The 17784-nt window shown below is 43.8% G+C and overlaps 1 protein-coding gene across 3 annotated transcripts in view; it reads left to right on the plus strand.

Moving 5' to 3' along the window:
- The first annotated feature begins 16051 nt into the window (after positions 1–16051).
- adad1 (adenosine deaminase domain containing 1 (testis-specific)) overlaps positions 16052–17784 on the plus strand; it is a 46263-nt gene continuing 44530 nt past the window's right edge. For 2 of the 3 annotated variants that reach the window (XM_084550589.1, XM_084550587.1), the window contains exons 1-3: positions 16052–16120; positions 16842–17034; positions 17232–17372. In XM_084550589.1, coding sequence (XP_084406715.1) covers positions 16881–17034; positions 17232–17372 — 295 coding nt within the window. In that variant the 5' untranslated portion in view covers positions 16052–16120; positions 16842–16880. The remainder of the gene's footprint in view (positions 16121–16841; positions 17035–17231; positions 17373–17784) is intronic. The other variant, XM_084550588.1, reaches the window with a different exon arrangement.

The raw sequence follows: 17784 nt of genomic DNA on the forward strand, positions 1-17784 counted from the left end.
TTTCCCCCCCCCCGAACCCTCCCCCTGGTCTATTCCCATCTCCCCTTTTAAAGCACTTTGCTCCTGTTTCAGTGAAGATGACACTAACTGGGGGTGAGGAAGAAGGGGGAGGTGAGGGGAGGGGATGCTGCAGTAGGCTTTGGTAACGGTTCCAAATGGAACGCCATAGCCGGGTCCTCATTCTGCAGGTTACGTGGCGTCGCGTCTCGTTTTGACTGAGCTGGAGAACGGCCCCCGCCTCCTCCACCACCTCCACCACCACCACCACCACCACCTCAGCCGCCCTCTCAGGGACTCTCGTAAAGTGCTCTGATGCTTCATAATGCAGATCATTATCCAGAATGCTGTGGAAGACCCCAAGTCCCCACTTAGATTCAGAGCCTCCCCGAGCCCCCGCCGTGTTATGTATCCCTGCAGATCTCCTGCAGACACTCTGATTGTCCATTCCTGCCCGCCGTCGCCTCGCCAGCAGCAGCGTTTATTGACACTAAGTTGCCCCCACAAGGCGGTGTTAATACGCACGACAAAGACGTTTCTTTTCCTCTGTGTCAACCTGAAGGTGCTTACAAGCCGGAGGTTATTGAAACGCGGAGCCATAAAGCTAACGGAGATATGACTTAAGATGCGATTGCGCCGGGTGACCGATGCATAAGTGCAATCAAGTCAAGCGCGATGATTTCAGCGCGAGAACAAGGGGCCGTGAAGCGGGGAGGGAGGCGAAGGCCTTACGAGGCCCCGGACTGATGCAGACAGCACGAGTGTCAGCTCTCACGGCAGCAGCAGCAGCAGCGGCAGCAGCAGCATGCAGTATAAGCTTTTGGCTTTTCTTGGCCTTGAGCTACAGCTTGCCTTTGCTTATTTGACTTTTCTTTGACGAACGTTTGCAGAATGCTTTTGCACGTGTAAATAAAGTCATTTTGAATAACTCATGTGGTTGGATGCATTTAATAGCTGTGACGTACAAGGATATGTAGAATAATATGTGAGCCTTGTATTATTTATTATTCAGTGAATTGGTTATATATGATATTCGGACTGAATTACAACGTCACATTGTTGTGACAGTGGGCTTCCTCCCACCGTCCAAAGACATGCTGGTTAGGTTCATTGGTGATTCTAAATTGGCCGTAGGTGTGAGTGTGAATGGTTGTCTGTCTCTCTGTGTTAGCCCTGAGATAGACTGGAGACCTGTCCAGGGTGGACCCCGCCTCTCGCCCAATGACAGCTGGAATTAGCTCCAGCCCCCCCGTGACCGTTCACAGGACAAGCAGTTACAGAAGATGAACGAATGAATGAATGGTATAGGGTAAATATTAGGGCTTCCACACGACTCTGTGCTTTTTACAACAAAAGTAAGTCCCAGCCTCACGAGGTCCAGTCGTACGGCTCTGTTCTGTTCTAAATGTGACTGTCGAGGTGAAAGTGAAACACAAAAATAAAAGGGTTCGGTGCCACGAATCAGAAAACACGTTACAACAGGAAAAACAACAGATGTCAGATGTGTCAAGATGCGGTTTTACTATTACTGAGTCAACACACTGGTTTTGAAGGCGCATGCCGCCATTCAGGGGTGCACCGTCGGTTGTTTGGGGCCCAGTCGGCCCCTGGATGGGCACATTCTGGCATATTTTGCACTGATGAACACAAACCTCCTTAAACTTATGAAGGCCCCACAGTGCATCGACAACACTCCGTATGCACAACCATTAAAGAATGCGTTTGGACTGAGGGGAAAGCATATGTACGTATTTGCATCCCAGAATCTATGATCGCCACTGGTGTAATGTTTTCGTTTTTCTAATACAAAGCCGACTGGCAATGTAGAAGCATCCACATTCTAGATGGTAATCGCTGAACAAATTGGTGCTGCGACCTCTGTTCAGAACAGAAAATATCAACCCAGCTCTATCATTTGGCCTCCACCATGTTTAAACTTTTTAAGTCTTGGTGCTGGAAATTACCACCACATAGTGTTTTTATTGCAAAATTCTCTCTATTATTCAACCATGACCAGAGCCTGAACCTTTTCCAGCTGTGAACATTTCACAGCACTGAGTGGATTTGTGCTGGGAATCCTACAGAATCTCCAAATTAAACAATCTGGCGCGCCGTCACCAAGAGATGAAAACTAGACAGCTTGATCGCTTGACACGAGCCGTGCCTTCAAAATTCAATCACGGGGTCCTTCTCGTGGCACATGTGCAGCTTTTACACCTGAACGTGATACTGAACCACGCGGAGACCCAAAGTAGTAACGCGCACTTCCGAAGTCTCATCCGAAGCCTGGATGTTTCTGGAAGGTATTAGGTATCTGGGAGATATCGGATATTTGCGGATACACAATTATCTGGGCCTCTATCACATGAGTATTCACGCTGTCCTCAAGCAATCATTTATTCATCCGCGCAATTAGAAACAACACAGCCACCGCTTTATTAACTCTTTCCCTACCTGGCCACTGTCAGAGTGAGCACAAAGAGGGCTTCAGGTGTTGAGAGAAAGAGAGAGAGACAGAGAGAGAGGGAGGAAGAGTGGATTTAATGAAAGCTCTGGCATCTGTATCCGATTCATCTTGTCAACGTTGCACCACCGTCTCTGCCCTAAACCAAACCCCCGGCATGCCTCGCCAGCCCCTTTAATTACTTTTTTTCCTTTTTTTTTTTTTTTTTTGCATGGAGTGGCGACCCGCAGAATTGACAGACAGGTGCAGCGATCCTGATTAATTAAAATAATAAAGACCGGGAGAGGACGAGGAGGGGGAATATCAATGCCGCGGACAACTTCTCTTGATGGGCAAGCGGAGAGGAGACGTCAGACCGCGGGGCGGGAGCATTGATTTACTTTGTGACAACAGCGTGGCCTTCGGGCTCGGCGGTGGCCGGGGAGGAAGAAAGGCAAGGGAGTGGGAGGGTGAGGGTGGCGGGGTCGCTTTAGCTCCCAGTGTGAGGACGTGGTGAAAACCCCCGGTGCCTCTGCAGCTGCAGCGTCCTGCTCTGGAAAAAAAAAACAAAAAGAACGCTGGTGCCATCACACCTATCAACATGAGATGGAGTTAATAAAAGCCACCTCCTGGGATTCATCAGCTCTAATAGCCATATATCATTTCAACAGACAAAGGGAGGATCTTTTTGAATGATAAGCCCTTAGAGAGCGCATACTTATTGTCCTATCATATTCTCTTTACGTACTGATATCACGTCACGTTTGTGGAAGCGACAAAAACTCTTAATATCATTGCAAAGTGCTGCTGGTTTTTAAAGATGGAGTGGAATCCCAGCCTTTTCCTGAGAGGGTCTTTCTAAGGAAAGTTCATCTCCTCGCAGTATGTCAGCGTTTCTTCCAGTGCAGGCAAGGGGACACTTGCAGCAACTTCCACCCATATTGTGGGCTGAAACGCGAGAGGCGTAAGTTTGTGTGTGTGAAAGCTGACCTGCAGTGCCCACATCCTCAAGCTGACACTTTAGAGCTGCTCTGTCTCAGCTGAGCGTGTCAGAACAACAGAGATGTGGAAAAGGCCGGCATGTTTACCACCTCTCTGTGAAATCAAATACAAGCTGCGCTCGCAGCGACGGGGCCCGTGTGAAAGCAACCGGCTGAGTCACTCGCGGGCTTCGAAAGTCGAGCTCCGATGCGCCGAGGGAAGCGGGCACTCGTTTTTTTTGTTTTTTTTTAAACGTTGCAAAGAGTAGCAGCCGCATTCTGTGTGTGAGAAATTTGGATTCGAGAATAATAGTAAAAAACCTAATTCGAGCAAGCGAAACAAGGTCATGACTTTTAAAAGTTTGACTCAGAAGTAGAGGAGGATGGCTGACTAGCATCTCAGGGGATTCCCTTTAATGCAAACAAACATGCACGGAAACCATGATTCTTTATGTTGCAGAGGCAGAACGTAACCAAGTACTTCTACTCAGGTCTTATGTAAACATTATGATTTCCTGTATTTTCAGTATATGTAGAACATATAGGAGGCCTATTTATTTTTTACTACACTTGCACAGTTTTCATGTAGAGAGAAGATTTTGTGTTATTTTTATTCATTCGTCTTCTGCTGGAGCCTATCCCAGCTGTCACTGGGCAAAAGGTGGGGTACACCCTGGACAGGTCTTCAGTCTGTGGCAGGGCTAGCACAGAGAGACAATTTAGAATCACCAATTAACCTAACGAGCATGTCTTTGGACGGTGGGAGGAAGCCGGAGTACCCGGATTCAAACCCGGAACCTTCTGGCTGCCAACCACCATGCCACTGCTTCTTCAGTTAAAATTAAAATGAACTAAAAATTTTATCACATGATGATTTAAATACTTTTTAGCGTTTTTATTTTAGGACGATTAAATAAGAACTTTAAAGAGCTGTGTTTGTGGAAAGTTACAGATGTTTACTCGGGACAAAACATACCGTGTACGAGTTTCCAATAACTGACACTTTGCTGTAAACAAAACTGCCCGGCTATTTGCATGTGTGCACCCACTGACCTGCAACACTTTAATGCTGGTTTACATAGTACTTTTAGGTGCTTGCATGCTTTTTTTTTTAACATAATCAAGCATCTTCACGTTAAGCAGAAATTAAAATTTATTTATATTTTTAATCCATTCCACCTCAGCATTAACTTGTAAATATATAATCCCTGTAACCAGTGTTTACTGTTCAGATTTGCTCTTTAGTCAGTTTAATCATACAGACTGTAGCTATAATATTTATGGCATGATAACTTGTACACTATTTTGTTCTATTTTTGTTTTAAAATGTCTGTACTTGCACGTTATGCTGCTCGTGCCTTCAATTGTCCCCCAGGAACAAATAAAGATTTCTGAGAGTTTTCTGAATCTGAGAACTATAACCATATGTATTTTTTTCATACCTCATTGGTGGTTATGACTTATACTTTTACACAGGAAAAGCTCTGAGTACTTTTTCCATCACCAAAAGGTAGTTTTTGTGGTATCAGTTCGAGCACATGTCACTGACGCTGACTGGTGCCTTCACAGTCACTGTTAGAAACATGAACCGTCAGCAGGGCTCCGGCAACTGAGAGCATCACACGCCACCTTATGGACAAATGCTGCCGAGCACATCCACTGGTGCCAGTCACTGAGCTGAGCACAGCTGTAGTGGATCAGGATGACGGATGGCAACCACACCGGTTTTAGTCTCACTCTGTTTTTTATTTATTTTATTTTTTCTGCAGTTCCTTCCCTTCTCTCATATATTATACTTACTTTAATAAGTCTTGTTACACAATACCCTGTGCATTCATTAAGAAAAAAAATAAATAAATTTGAGAACATGATATGCATCAAAATGCGCCTTATCGGTGAAAACGCGTCTGCGAGATATTCTGATTAAGTGTGTTCTTATTTTGCAGAAGCTGCAAACTGATTTCCCCCTCAGAAGGAAAATCTAAATGAAATACAAGCCCGCTAAATTAGGTTTTAATAATTCACTTCCCTATTTTTCATTCCTTAACAAAGAGATAATGCTCCCCTATAAGAGAAGAAATTGATTTTCGGCGTGCTTATTAATGCACAAAGTCAAAAGCTCTCAAAGCAGCTGGCTATTTGATATATTCATAATCAACTGCGCTGATGTACTGCCTAACGGTCTTAAACTGCGATGGATCTGGCAGGAAATGAAACAAATTCGATTGGCTTTGTGCTTTCGCCGCTGAAGATCGGCTGCTTTGTTTCCTTTTGATTGGTCAATTAAAAGTGCGCTTCCACTTTCGAAGACTGGGCCCATTACAGAAAGTAATTTCGGGAGCCAAGCTGTTTGCCCTGCGCTCTCTGCTACGAGGAATTCCCTCCTCACTTCACTTTGCCGGAGTCAGGCTGAAAGAAAGAGAGTGAGAGAAAGAGAGAGAGAGAGAGCTGGTAATATTAGATCCCGTTTTATTGAGAGATCCATTAATTGTAGCCTCCTGCTGCTGACCCCTTGACCCCTGCTGACCTCCAGACATCATATTACCAGCCGGGCAAACTGGAGTTAAAGCCAGGAGGGCAGACACATCTTCCCTAAAAACAAATAACAATTTCCAGCTCGCAGGTTGGAAACTCTCGCTATTATAGAACTACCGTTGAGCGTTTTGCCTGTGTTTTATACGTAGCAGCATTGAGTTCAAACCTCGGTCAGTGTTCACGCGTGTTTTAATTAACATACAGAAGGTGTCGGTGGACGGAGAGATGCAGATTCTTTTTCCAGAGCGCTGCTTGAGAGCAAAGAAGAAAAAAAAAAACATTAAGCCCGGCACAAGAGCGTGTGCATTAGGCAGTGGAAAAACATCCAGCCGGCCGGCCGGCCGGCGGGGTGGGGTTATGTACAGTAATATACTACCATTAAGTGTCCTACTTATCTAATGCTACCATTAAGTATGCTGAGTCTTTTACCAGGAGCGCGGAGTTTCATTGAAACCATCCCGACACGACTGCGAGCACGCCAAATTACGCTAACAACATGTGCTGACTTTTACAGAAGAACTTGAAGTGCTATTTCATTTCCACAATCCTCGACGAGGCGTTTTTTTTTTTCTTTCTTTCCAAGAGATGATCACTGAATACATTTATTGCCGCTTTATGACGGGTCATTTAGGAAGTATCATTCCTCCAGTACTTTCCAGGATCTCTTTATCAGCTGTCGAGCCGCCCACAATAGAAGACTTGTGTAACTTTATATACGCCTTTGTCTGATGGCTACATAAACTGCACTTTACCTGTTTTTCGACAGCCGAGGCCCGGGCCCGGGACGAGCGTTGAAAGCAAATACCTGATTGTATTAGTGTCTCCCCTTTAAGCTGTTGTCACCTAGCTGACCGATTATGGGCAATTACCTGCTCTGTCGGAATCCTAGCCGAATAGATTGAATTCAGATTGATTTTTGCCCAGGAAAGAGGAGGGAATTTAAAGCCTTTTTTAATTGGGTATTTGGTGTGTGCTGATCTGAACACCGTGGCCTTCCCGAGGGATCCTTTATGGGCCAATAATGGCATTGGAGTGGGGGGGTGCTGCAGTCTCGTCTGCCGACTCCCTCCCAAGGCCATAACCCTGCATTTGCTCTGAGTGCTTTTCTATTATGCATTGATAGTTGAGCATCAATCAATAAGAGGGGAAACAGAAAACCCAGCGAAACCAACTTCTTAAGTGTAAAATGCCTCTTAATACCCGGGGCCTTTCAAACAACTTAACCTGGACGCTTTTTACCCTCGCCCTTCCTCCCTCTCCTCTTTGAGGGACACTTACCGGCGCCTGGCGACACAATGTTTTATTTAGGAGGGCTGGAAATGTGCAGCTCTCAGGTGAAAATGTACCACAGTCCTCTGGTTATACTCCGGCAATACATCACTCCGCACAGGAACGAGCTCACAGAAGCAAACCGGTCACTGCATTTCCTCTATATTTGCACATTCGGGAATATCTAACTTGCAGAAGATTCCACAAACTCATCAACAAGATGAAACGGCCCGGCTTCGTTCGCTTTTGCAGGACACGAGCCTCAAGGTTGATGATAAGGTCAGAAGAGGCTTTATTATATTATGAATCTTGAAATCAATCCCAAAAATGATTTCGAGTTGATACAGGAAAAAAAAAAGACGCCGTCTTTGCATGAACTCGGTTGGTTGAGATGGAAAAAATAAATAAATAAAGTCGACATACAGTACAATAAGGAGTCACCTTTCATATTACCAATACCACAGTTCACTAACCTGGGACGATTCCGGGAAGGAGAAGGGGGGAAAACAAAGACTAACCCGCAGATAAGAGGAGCGTTGGGGATAGGACCCCCTCTGCGGAGGAGATAAGAGGGAGACAGTCACAGCAATGGCCAGCCACATAATACACAAGCCCACCTCCAGCCGTCTAAATCTCCCATCAGCACCGGTCCCAACCGGCCCTCCTGTCACCACTAATGCACCTTTTCCTATAGGACGAAGCCCCAGACGCAGTAAGGTTATCTGGGTTTTTGCAGGACTTCTCGGAATTGGTAAGTTCACCTTTCCTTTAGTACAGATGACAGGAGATGATACAGTTGGAGCGGATCGATTGCCCGGTTGCATTGCGTGCCTTCGTACGACATATCTTCTTCAGCTGCTGATTGCTGTTTTTACACAGCAACAAGTTTGGGCGCCGACTCCGGATTGCAGTCATGTTTTCAGAACAAATACGAGCGTCGCTTATTTCTTTTGTTCCAAGGGCGATTAGCAACAACAAGGTGTTACGCAAGGCTGGCAGCGAGGGAGAGTGATTTCCCAGAAAGCGTTAGTGCCACCCTTCGTCTGGCCCGCGCAGCCCGGAGTCCACTATTAAAACATTTCTGTGTGAATGATTAATTATCCCAATAAAAATAAAATCGCATTCTAATGGCCAGATGATTTTGTAATAAGTGTTAAGCAGATTAAAAGCTGCCACCGCCTCCCTTTGAAACTGTCGCTACAAAGAGACAAAAAATATTAAACTGGCCGGGGAGGGGGAGTGAAGGGGGCATGTGCGCCGAGACGATGCCCCCCAAACTACTTTGGTTACACAAACTTTGTTTTCGGCCTCAATGCATCAGAGCCCTCTCCCTCCGTCTGCCATCTGCTGCTGAAGAATCTGTTTCACTCGATGAGCCAAGCCCAGCCTTTATTGGTCCTAATGGCACTATCAGCTGAGCCGCCAAACCCAATTACCTTTTAAAAAGGGAGGCCACCCCAGCTAATCATGGCTGCCTAACCTGATTTGCCTGTGATGAAGAGACGGGATAAAGAGCAGTTAATGGAGGGAGAATGATCTCACAAATACAAAAAACTCAATTCATTTCTCCGGGAGAGCAATCTGTCCGATTCAGCGGTAATGGAGTGGAGATTCATTAGTCCTCAGGCCTTAGTAGTAGCACCGTCCCCCTTATCAACTGAATGACAAAAGAACATTCAGCGTGCTTCACTTAGAGACTTCATATTGTTGAAAAGGCACATAAAAGGTGCCCGATTGTGGCTGGATATGGAGACCGGGTGGTGTTTCTGCACCTTTTTAAATCCCACATCAAACCACAAATCGCTGAAAGTGGGAAGAAAGACAGCGGCTCTAATTGCCAACTGGTAAAAGACTTGAATTCACTGTAATTGATCTCATATATAAACTGCTATAGGCAATAACTGGAGACTCATACTGTATAGCCTATTCCTCTAACTTGCATGAAGTGGCTTGGAACATACATATTTAATAGACTGTGTTTCCTGAACATTTACTAACATCTCATTGCTGGTAATGTGATGTAAGCCAGCGTTTTATTATATCGAACACGGGTTATATGCTAAAGTGGTCGCCATCCGTGATTCCCGCATGCGTGTCCAACAGCGGAGGCTCGCTGCGTCTTGGAAAAAAAACAAACACGGACATCTGGGATTCAAGTGTCCGATTCATATTCTCTCAGAAATCAGAGCATTCACAGCTTCCATCATTCAGCATCCAGGCCCTCACTGGAGCTACACATCACCAAGACACCCAACATCCGCCCTCTGCTCCGACAGACTCCAGTCTCATTCACACGCATGTTCCCTTGATGATGTAAGTGACACACATGAATGACCAATTGATGCCGGGAATGTCACGCGAGGGGGGTGGTGAATCACCGGGAGCATGGAGGGCGGCCGACGGCAGTGACCCTGACCTCCCCAACCCCACAGAATCCATCCACCGCTGCAGCTTCAGCTCGGCCTGGCCCAGATATGATCCAGAGGACGTCGGCGAGATGGGGCATAGGGCCATAGCCAGGGTTTGCAGACGGACATTAGGCCAAAGCCAGAGTTAAAATCCTATTAGTTTGAGTTGGGAATCGGATTATCGTCGTCGAGAATCACTCGTCTGGCAACTAGGGTCTAATTTACGCCAATCAACGGCAATTATTGAGGGGAAGGGAGCCCCTATTAGAGAGCCTCATCCACTTAGTCTAATGAATGGGGAAGATTCAATCTTGGCTGTGGAGACGCATTGGAGAGCTGCAGCTGAATGCGACTGCACCAGCAGGCTAAAGAAGAGCTGCTGTTATTTATCAGTGGCGGGGCGCTGTCAGAGCAAACATGCGTTAGCCATGGGGCACTGGGCTCTGGTTTCTGATGGTCTGAGGGCACTCTGTCCAGTAAAGCGGTTAGCGCGGCTCTCTGTAGCCCATTATGGGCATATCATGCTTGTAAAAGATGTGTACGTATGTCATGTGTTCAAGCCCTGAGAGCTGGATATATATTTTTTTCCCTCGTCATAAATCACAAACGACGAAACCTAGAAGATTCATCAAAGCTGCCCTGGCTGCAGTCAGAGAGGCAGCTGTCGACACGATACTACGAATGGCTTTACATGTGGTTGTTAAGTTCTCCTTTTCTACATTTGACACAGATTATTTGCTTCTGTGCAAACCAAACCAAACGTTTTTATCTCCGCTGAGGGAAGAGGGAGAAGAAACCGAAACAGGTTTGCTGAAACTCGCAGCGTTACCTCAATTATTTAAACTTTGTCGCCTCAAGACGCAGAGAATTTAACACTTAAACTTTCCATTATTTTGAGTCACACCATGGAAAATGCATAACCTTCCTCTTGCTCCAGATTCATCTCCACTCTTACACTGCCCTCTGCTGTCAAAGAAGCAAGACAATGGCAGTAGAAGTGGCGCATGCAAATGCTCCAAAACGTATGAATCAGAAGTCGTGGATCATTACGTGCATTATTCATATGTAAATAAGGAGTGAGATAAAGGTCAGTTTAGAAAGCCTGTTATTACTCTATTGATCATCATTGTTGTTGTGGGCGGAAACAAAAATAACCATGGAAGATTGATTTACATATTCTTCTCGCATGCACACAGGGTTTGTGGTATCTTCAAATTACATCAGATCCTGTGTGTCACGATTACTTGCAGGTTAGTCCCATGCTTTACTCTGGTCCCGTTTTAAACGTTTTGCCAAAGTTACCATACCACGTATTGTTAAAAGTTCAATCAAAAGAAAACAAAATAAAGAAAAACAGTATCTGTCTGAGCTTGTCCTGAAAATCTTCCTTTGCTGGGGGGGGGGGGGGGGAATTCCACTGCCTTTAATGGCTTTCTGTTGGGGTTTAGCTTTTCCAAACTGGTGAGAGTGTGCAAAAGTGCAGCCGCAAGTTATTAATAACAGCAAATATTTCCAGCTTCGCTGGTTTCATTTCCGATCGAAGCCGTTGTGATTTTCCGTTGTGCACAAACAGCCTCACAATAGATAGATTGATAGATAAACGTTTCAGCCATTGCTCCCACAATTTCGCCCTCGTCATTTGCGTACTTATCTGCAGCATGAGGATTGTGCTGTGGAAAACATGAGTACTTGGCGTGTCGATTTCCTGGCCCCTTTTAACCTGTTTATATAAAAGTAAATAAAAAGACACTTTTATTGTACGTAGTTTATCATATTCGAAGGCTAGATATAAATGCCTAAAATAGATGTGAACCACAAACTAATTGAAGAAATTTCCCCCTGAAAAACTAGAAAAACTAAGCAGAAGCTAGTCCTCTCCCAGCTTCTTTAATGGGAAAACTAAGTCGTGGTTAAGGCCGCACACCCGCATCTGAATGACTCATGTTTTTCCTTTGCCTTTGCTGCGTATGGGAACAGGGGAATGGAGCATGCTAACTCATTTCTGACTGTCCCTTTTCAAGTTTGACTGATCAAAGAAGTCAATTCAAACTTTGTCCCTACAGTCTGCGGGGGTGTCAAGCCATATTTGTTCATGTGGTGACCTTCACTTCTTGTAGCCTGTGGGCTGCTTGTTCCATTTCACTTTCCCAGTCTTGTAATTGCTAATTGCTGTCCCCCGCTGAGGCCACTTCATGGTTCAAGCGGAGAAGTGAAAGCGCTGAAGTCACTAGCCTTTCATGGTGACCCTTTAACTTACAGAAGGTTTCGATTCAGGCAGTTCCCCTTAGAGAAACGTGTCAAGCCCCCAAACCACAGGCAGACACTTCCTCACACCCTCTGCGCTGGGCCTATTCTGCTATCTACCTCGCAAATAGGTTGAAAAATATGTGACTGAATCATATGCAACTGCATTTTCCAGCTACAGATATTGTAATGGGAAAGACTGAACCGGCACTATTACGCTTAGCTATCACCTAGCCCACGAGATTATGTCGGTTTTTGTGAAGTGACACATGGCTTATCTATTCAAATACATGTCAAAGTCCTTCACATTACAGACCCTGGTTGTACGGGATGCAAATACAGTCCAGCCTCAACAGGTTACATGTTTTGGAAATGTTCTTTCCTTTGAAGTTTATGATCTCTCATAACTGTAAACAGACCATAGCTCCTGACTTGCATTCGGCTACATTTGGCAAGCCACCCTCCAACTGCAGGCTTACGAACATGCAATCTAATGCTCTGGCATTTGCGTCGCTGATTACCCGTAGATTCATTCTCTTTAGCTGGAAGTCAAATGTAGCCCCGTCGCTCTTACAGTGGCTAAAAGAGGTACTTTCCTTTTTGCCTTTGGAAAAATGCCGTTACAAACTAGATAGAAACAATAAGAAGTGTACCTTGACCTGGAGCCCCCTGTAGACATTACACAAGTTGTCCCCTTCCATTGAAGGCTTGAAATGTGGAGATGTGTATGCCAGTTGAGTGTGTATGTATGTGTATGTGCTGTTGCTTATATGTTCCGTCGTGGTTTGTGACTGATGTTTTTAAAGTGAGACGTCATCAGTCAGTACGACCTTAATGATAAGGTATAGCTAGCTCTTGCAAACGTCAATTAACATCTAGCAAATTTGGCTAGCCAGTTTTAGCTCAATGATAACAAAGTGTAAGCATCCTAAAATTAAATTGTTTTCATTTACGGTGCAATTTTTGCATGCTCAAAGTAGTAAAAGTTGTGTTATTAAAGTGAGACGTCATCAGTCAGTACAACCTTAATGATAGGGTAGCTAGCTCTTGCAAACCTTAGTTAATATCTTAAAATTTGTCTAGCTAGTTTTAGCTGAACGATAACAAGGTGTAAGAATCCTAAAATTAAAGTGTTTTCATTTACGGTGCAATGTCTGCATGCTCAAAGCAGTACAACTTGTGTTATTAAAGCGAAAAATCATCATAAAGCTTCACCTTCATGGTAAAGTAGCTAGCTAGCTAGCTAGCTCAAATTCAGATTAATATCTAGTATCTAATATTAAGCAAACTTGGCTAGCCACCTTTAGCTAAATGATAACAAGGCCATAACATCCTCACATTTCTTGTTATGCAACCACTGGTAAATAAATTAAAAGCATAAATTTGATTGAAATATTACTAATGTGGTAATGTAGAGCTAGAGTTAGTGGTAACCAGTAAAACAAGCTGGGAAGCTGAGTCACTGCTTGCTCTCAACTCAAAAGTTTCCCTAAAAGTTGTGGTTGTGTTTTCAGGTCTCTCTCTTGTCCGCAGACATCCTGAAAGCTTGCATGTTTCCAGCAGGTGAATCATTTGATGTTGCCAGAGGAGCCTGTTTTGCAAGAATGCTCACAAAAAAATTGGCCCTGTGCATCGGGCCAGACCCAGCCCAAAAATAAAGTTTGCACACAGAAGAAAAAGTCTGCATGTCACCGCAGGTGTGAGCGGACTTTCTTCATTAAACTGAAATCAGAAGGCATGCTGTAAAACACAATCACGTCTTTTAACTTACAAAGCAAACTGGCTACACAGAAGATACAGTAACTTGACAAAACTATAATGCGCCGTGAAGTCATTACTTGGTCAGAAACTGTTTGGAAGACAGCCAAACCTGCTGAAATGAGACCTTTTGTGGGGAATTTGTTTATTCAAATACATGTTCAATAATGTTAGATCAAGATCACTGGTCGAGGATACACTTCCTGTGAGGGACACGTGGATTGGCATGTTATAGTCTGCACTGCACATTCAGTGAGGGTGCACCAGCAGGACAGATTTACATAGGATACCTAAATTGGAAAGACACCTGGCACAGAGGGAAAAAAATACAAAATGAGAAGTGGTATGGATGTTTTCTGTCAACGTGAAAAGACGGCGTATTTATAAAAAGTGTGCACAAATGGTAAAAGTTAAAAAATCTGAGTGGTATTTCAGCCCTGAATTTTTCCCACCTATGCACAATACAAACAAAGTGTATGTAATATGCAGAGGCTCGGGTTGCGTTTGTGACCACACTCCTGTGCCCCTGCAGGAAACAAGAAAGAAAGCTCTGTCTGAACCGCTCTCGCTCTCGTTGATGCTGAAAGAAACAATGCAAAATAGGGGAAATGTGTCTGCAGCTGGTATTGATAATGTCATGTTTTATTTTATTTTCCTGGAGGTAACACTTTTACACCCGAGTGTGAATAGGAACGAAAAGAAAAACAAATTTGACTTCACAGGGAAGGCACAAATCAAATGTAAAGATATTTTAAAATGGAAAATTCATCATCAAGCGTTCTCGCTGACTCACCAGAGAAAGGTTGCAACACCGTTCTTATGTCACTCCCTTACTCCGGGCCTAATGTCACTCCTGTTTAAAAATGATCTCATTTATATCTGAAAATAGAAAGTTAAATCTCCCGTGAGTAGTACTGTCATTTTATCATTTCCTCAGACAATACCTTTCCTCTAGATAACCAAGTGGGAGTGTGTAAAAAACCCCTGAGGTTATCAGTGTGAGGTGAGGAAATAGGCATGTGCGGGCAACTATTTTAAGTGTTCTGGATGGAGGGAAATTCCTGCAATATAAATTTAACAACGTGCAAGACATCCTTTTGTCTTTACGTACCCAGACTTGAGGGTTTGCAGGCAACCAGAGTAGGTGTCCGATCTATGTTATCGTCAGGCAAAATATACGTCTGACAGGAGGAAGAAGGAGGAGGAGGAAACTGGGCCTGCGTACCACTATATCACACCTATTGTCGTGAGAGGAAGCCCCTTTTAGACTTTCTCCGACTACTTCACATGCCGAGTGAGTGAATTGAAACAAATATTGCACACATTTGCAAAGGTGTAAAACGGGGCTTTGGTCAAAGGTGAAGAAAGTCATTTCTCAGGAAGTAGTTGTGTTTCGTTCATGCAGAGAAGAAAGCACACACAAAAAAGGAAAAATATCCTGCACGTGCAAACTATAAGCAGCTTGTCAACACTGTTTGTGCTGTTTCCTTAAAAATAATTCTGCAACTTGGAAACTACTTCCAGATACTCTATTTGTCCATGTATTAGACATTTCAGTTCCTCAGGTGATGCATTTCTAAATCTGGTGTCTACTGCAACCTGCTAAATGCATAAAGTGAGGTGGTTCCAAACTTTGGAGTTATTGCCCAAATATTAGATTTGATCAGCACTTCAGGTAAAAATGAGCGACTTAACGCTTTCATACATGATTTTCATCGAATGATAAGTGTTTAAAGAAAGCTCTGTGAGGCTGTGGACACTGGTGATTTGAGCTGAACGCCAACAGGAGCCTGCTCATTTATGCTGCTAATGACAACATGCTAATGTTTAGCAGGTATAATGACATAAATATTTGCATGCTAATATTTTCCAATTAGCCTTAAATACAGTACTTAATGAATGTCTAAACTAATATTTAAATATTAGTTTAGACATTCTGCTTAAAAAAAATGTGGCGGTTTCAGAATAATGTCATGTGATTGTAACCGAAATCCCAACGCTTCCTGAAAACTACAAATGTAAAAAAATAAATAAAAATAAATAAATAAATAGTAGTAAAATTAAATTAAAGTGGCTGACTGAACGTGCAGAGAAACAACCCAAAAAGTCGCCCTAACGAACGAACTTAAAAATACTACATTTACACATCAGATTTTTTTTTTTATTCACGAAAATTGAGGTTAATTTACCAATCTTTGTCATCCGTCGTTAATTTTTCAAACATTGTAGTCCGTCCTGTTTTGCAAACGATCTCTGCACGCCGTCAATCAATCAGTCAGTCAATCAAAGGCCAACGGTCGACGCAGGCGCATTCGGCACGTCCAATTACGTTCAGGGCAGCGTTCGCTTCAGCGCCGTTAATTCCCGTTGGCGGCGAGCGGAGCGTTTTCAAAAAAATACACACCACAGAGAAGTTCAACACGTTAAACTTTACGCTTCTTGTCGAAGTCAAAGATTAATACTCAACCAGTCCGCGAAAAAGACAGGTAAGAGTAGCAGCAGTTTTAGTGGGTTCTCCTTTTTTATGCTAATTGTCTAGTGCATCTTTGATGGAAGATTAGCATCTAGTTTTAGCTAGCTACGCTTCACAATTTTAGTAAAATGTACGAGGTGGCTGTAAAGGAAGCTGAGGCTATTTTTTCTTCCTTTATTAGAAGAACAAGTAGTTTGAGATGAGATTTTAAAGCGAGACGTCATCATTAAGTAGGACCTTACTGATAATGTAGCTAGCTCTTGCTGACTTTAATTAATATCTAGCAAATTTGGCGAGCCAGTTTTAGTCGATCAAAGGCCAACGGTCGACGCACGCGCATTCGGCAATGATAACGGAGTGTAAGCGTCGTAAAATTGAGTAGGTGCAATTTTTGCATGGTCCAAGTAGTAAAAAGTGTGTTATTAAAGCGAGAAATCATCAGCAAGCCTCATCTTAATGGTGAAGTAGCTATCTAGCTAACTCAAATTCCAATTAATATGTGGTACTTACCTAATATGTAGCAAACTTGGCTAGCCAGCTTTAGCTAAATGATAACAAGGCCATAACATCCTTGCATTTCTTGTTATGCAACCACTGGTAAATAACTTAAATCGATTGAAATATTTTGAATGGAGCTAAAGTTAATGGTAGCCATGATAAGCTGGGTAGACTAGTCATAGTTTGCTCTTAAACTCTTAAACATGTTCCCTAAAAGGTGCTGGTTGTGTTTTCAGGTCTCTCTCCTATCCTCAGATATCCAGAAAGCTTGCAGGATGTTTCCGGCTGGTGGGTCATTTGATGTTGCCAGGGGAGCCTGTTTTGCGAGAATGCTGACGAAAAATTGGCCCTCGACATCGGGCCAGACCCAGTCACACAGACCGAGAGAGTGTGTCTTTGACCAAAAAGGGAAAAGAAACTTCAAGTCGGGTGAGTTGGAGAACGCTTCGGTGGCACAGGAACACTTCAGCATCACTAATCAGTAGTATAGACATATTTGAACAGCTCATGCTCCTCTTTGAGTTCTGGTTACGTTGCAGGGATATATATATTTTTTTGCAATAGTCTTTATAATTTTCTTTTTTTCTTTTCCCTCCCCTCCTTATTTTTATATTTCCCCAACGCAGGTTATCCTGTCAGACCAGAAGTCCCACCTGCTGTGCTGATTAACAAATACAAGTGCGGTGAGACACACGCCGTGTCTTTGCTCCATCAGCTCTCCCACACTTTGAAGTTTCACCTGGAAATGAAGGAGACCGTAAGCACAGGTAAACCTGCCGAGCATGGTTATGTACTCCCAAATTATCCCAGCTTTTAATTTTTGGCATACAAAAATTATACTTGTCTGATTTCAGTAATGACAGTTGTTTCCTCTGTCCATATGCAAAGCAGGATGCAACCTCTGGGGTAGGGGTGGGCGATATATATCGTCTGTGATAATATCGTGATTGTTGTGTTAACGATGTGCAAATTCACATTATCGAGTATTTAAATTAGTCCGAAAAAAAAACACTCCAAAACACGCATTAAAACTCCACACATTCAGAGGTGCGTGCAGCAGAAGCCCTTGGCTGCAGCAGGGCGTCACGTGATTGCTGTAGTGGGCCTACACGTCATCATCTCTCTCGGAGGTATGGTTACCGCGAATGTGAGTGTGAGGGGGGTGGAGCGGCAGGGCGC

The sequence above is a fragment of the Chelon labrosus genome (assembly GCF_963514085.1).
Source record: "Chelon labrosus genome assembly, chromosome: 8".
NCBI lineage: Eukaryota > Metazoa > Chordata > Actinopteri > Mugiliformes > Mugilidae > Chelon > Chelon labrosus.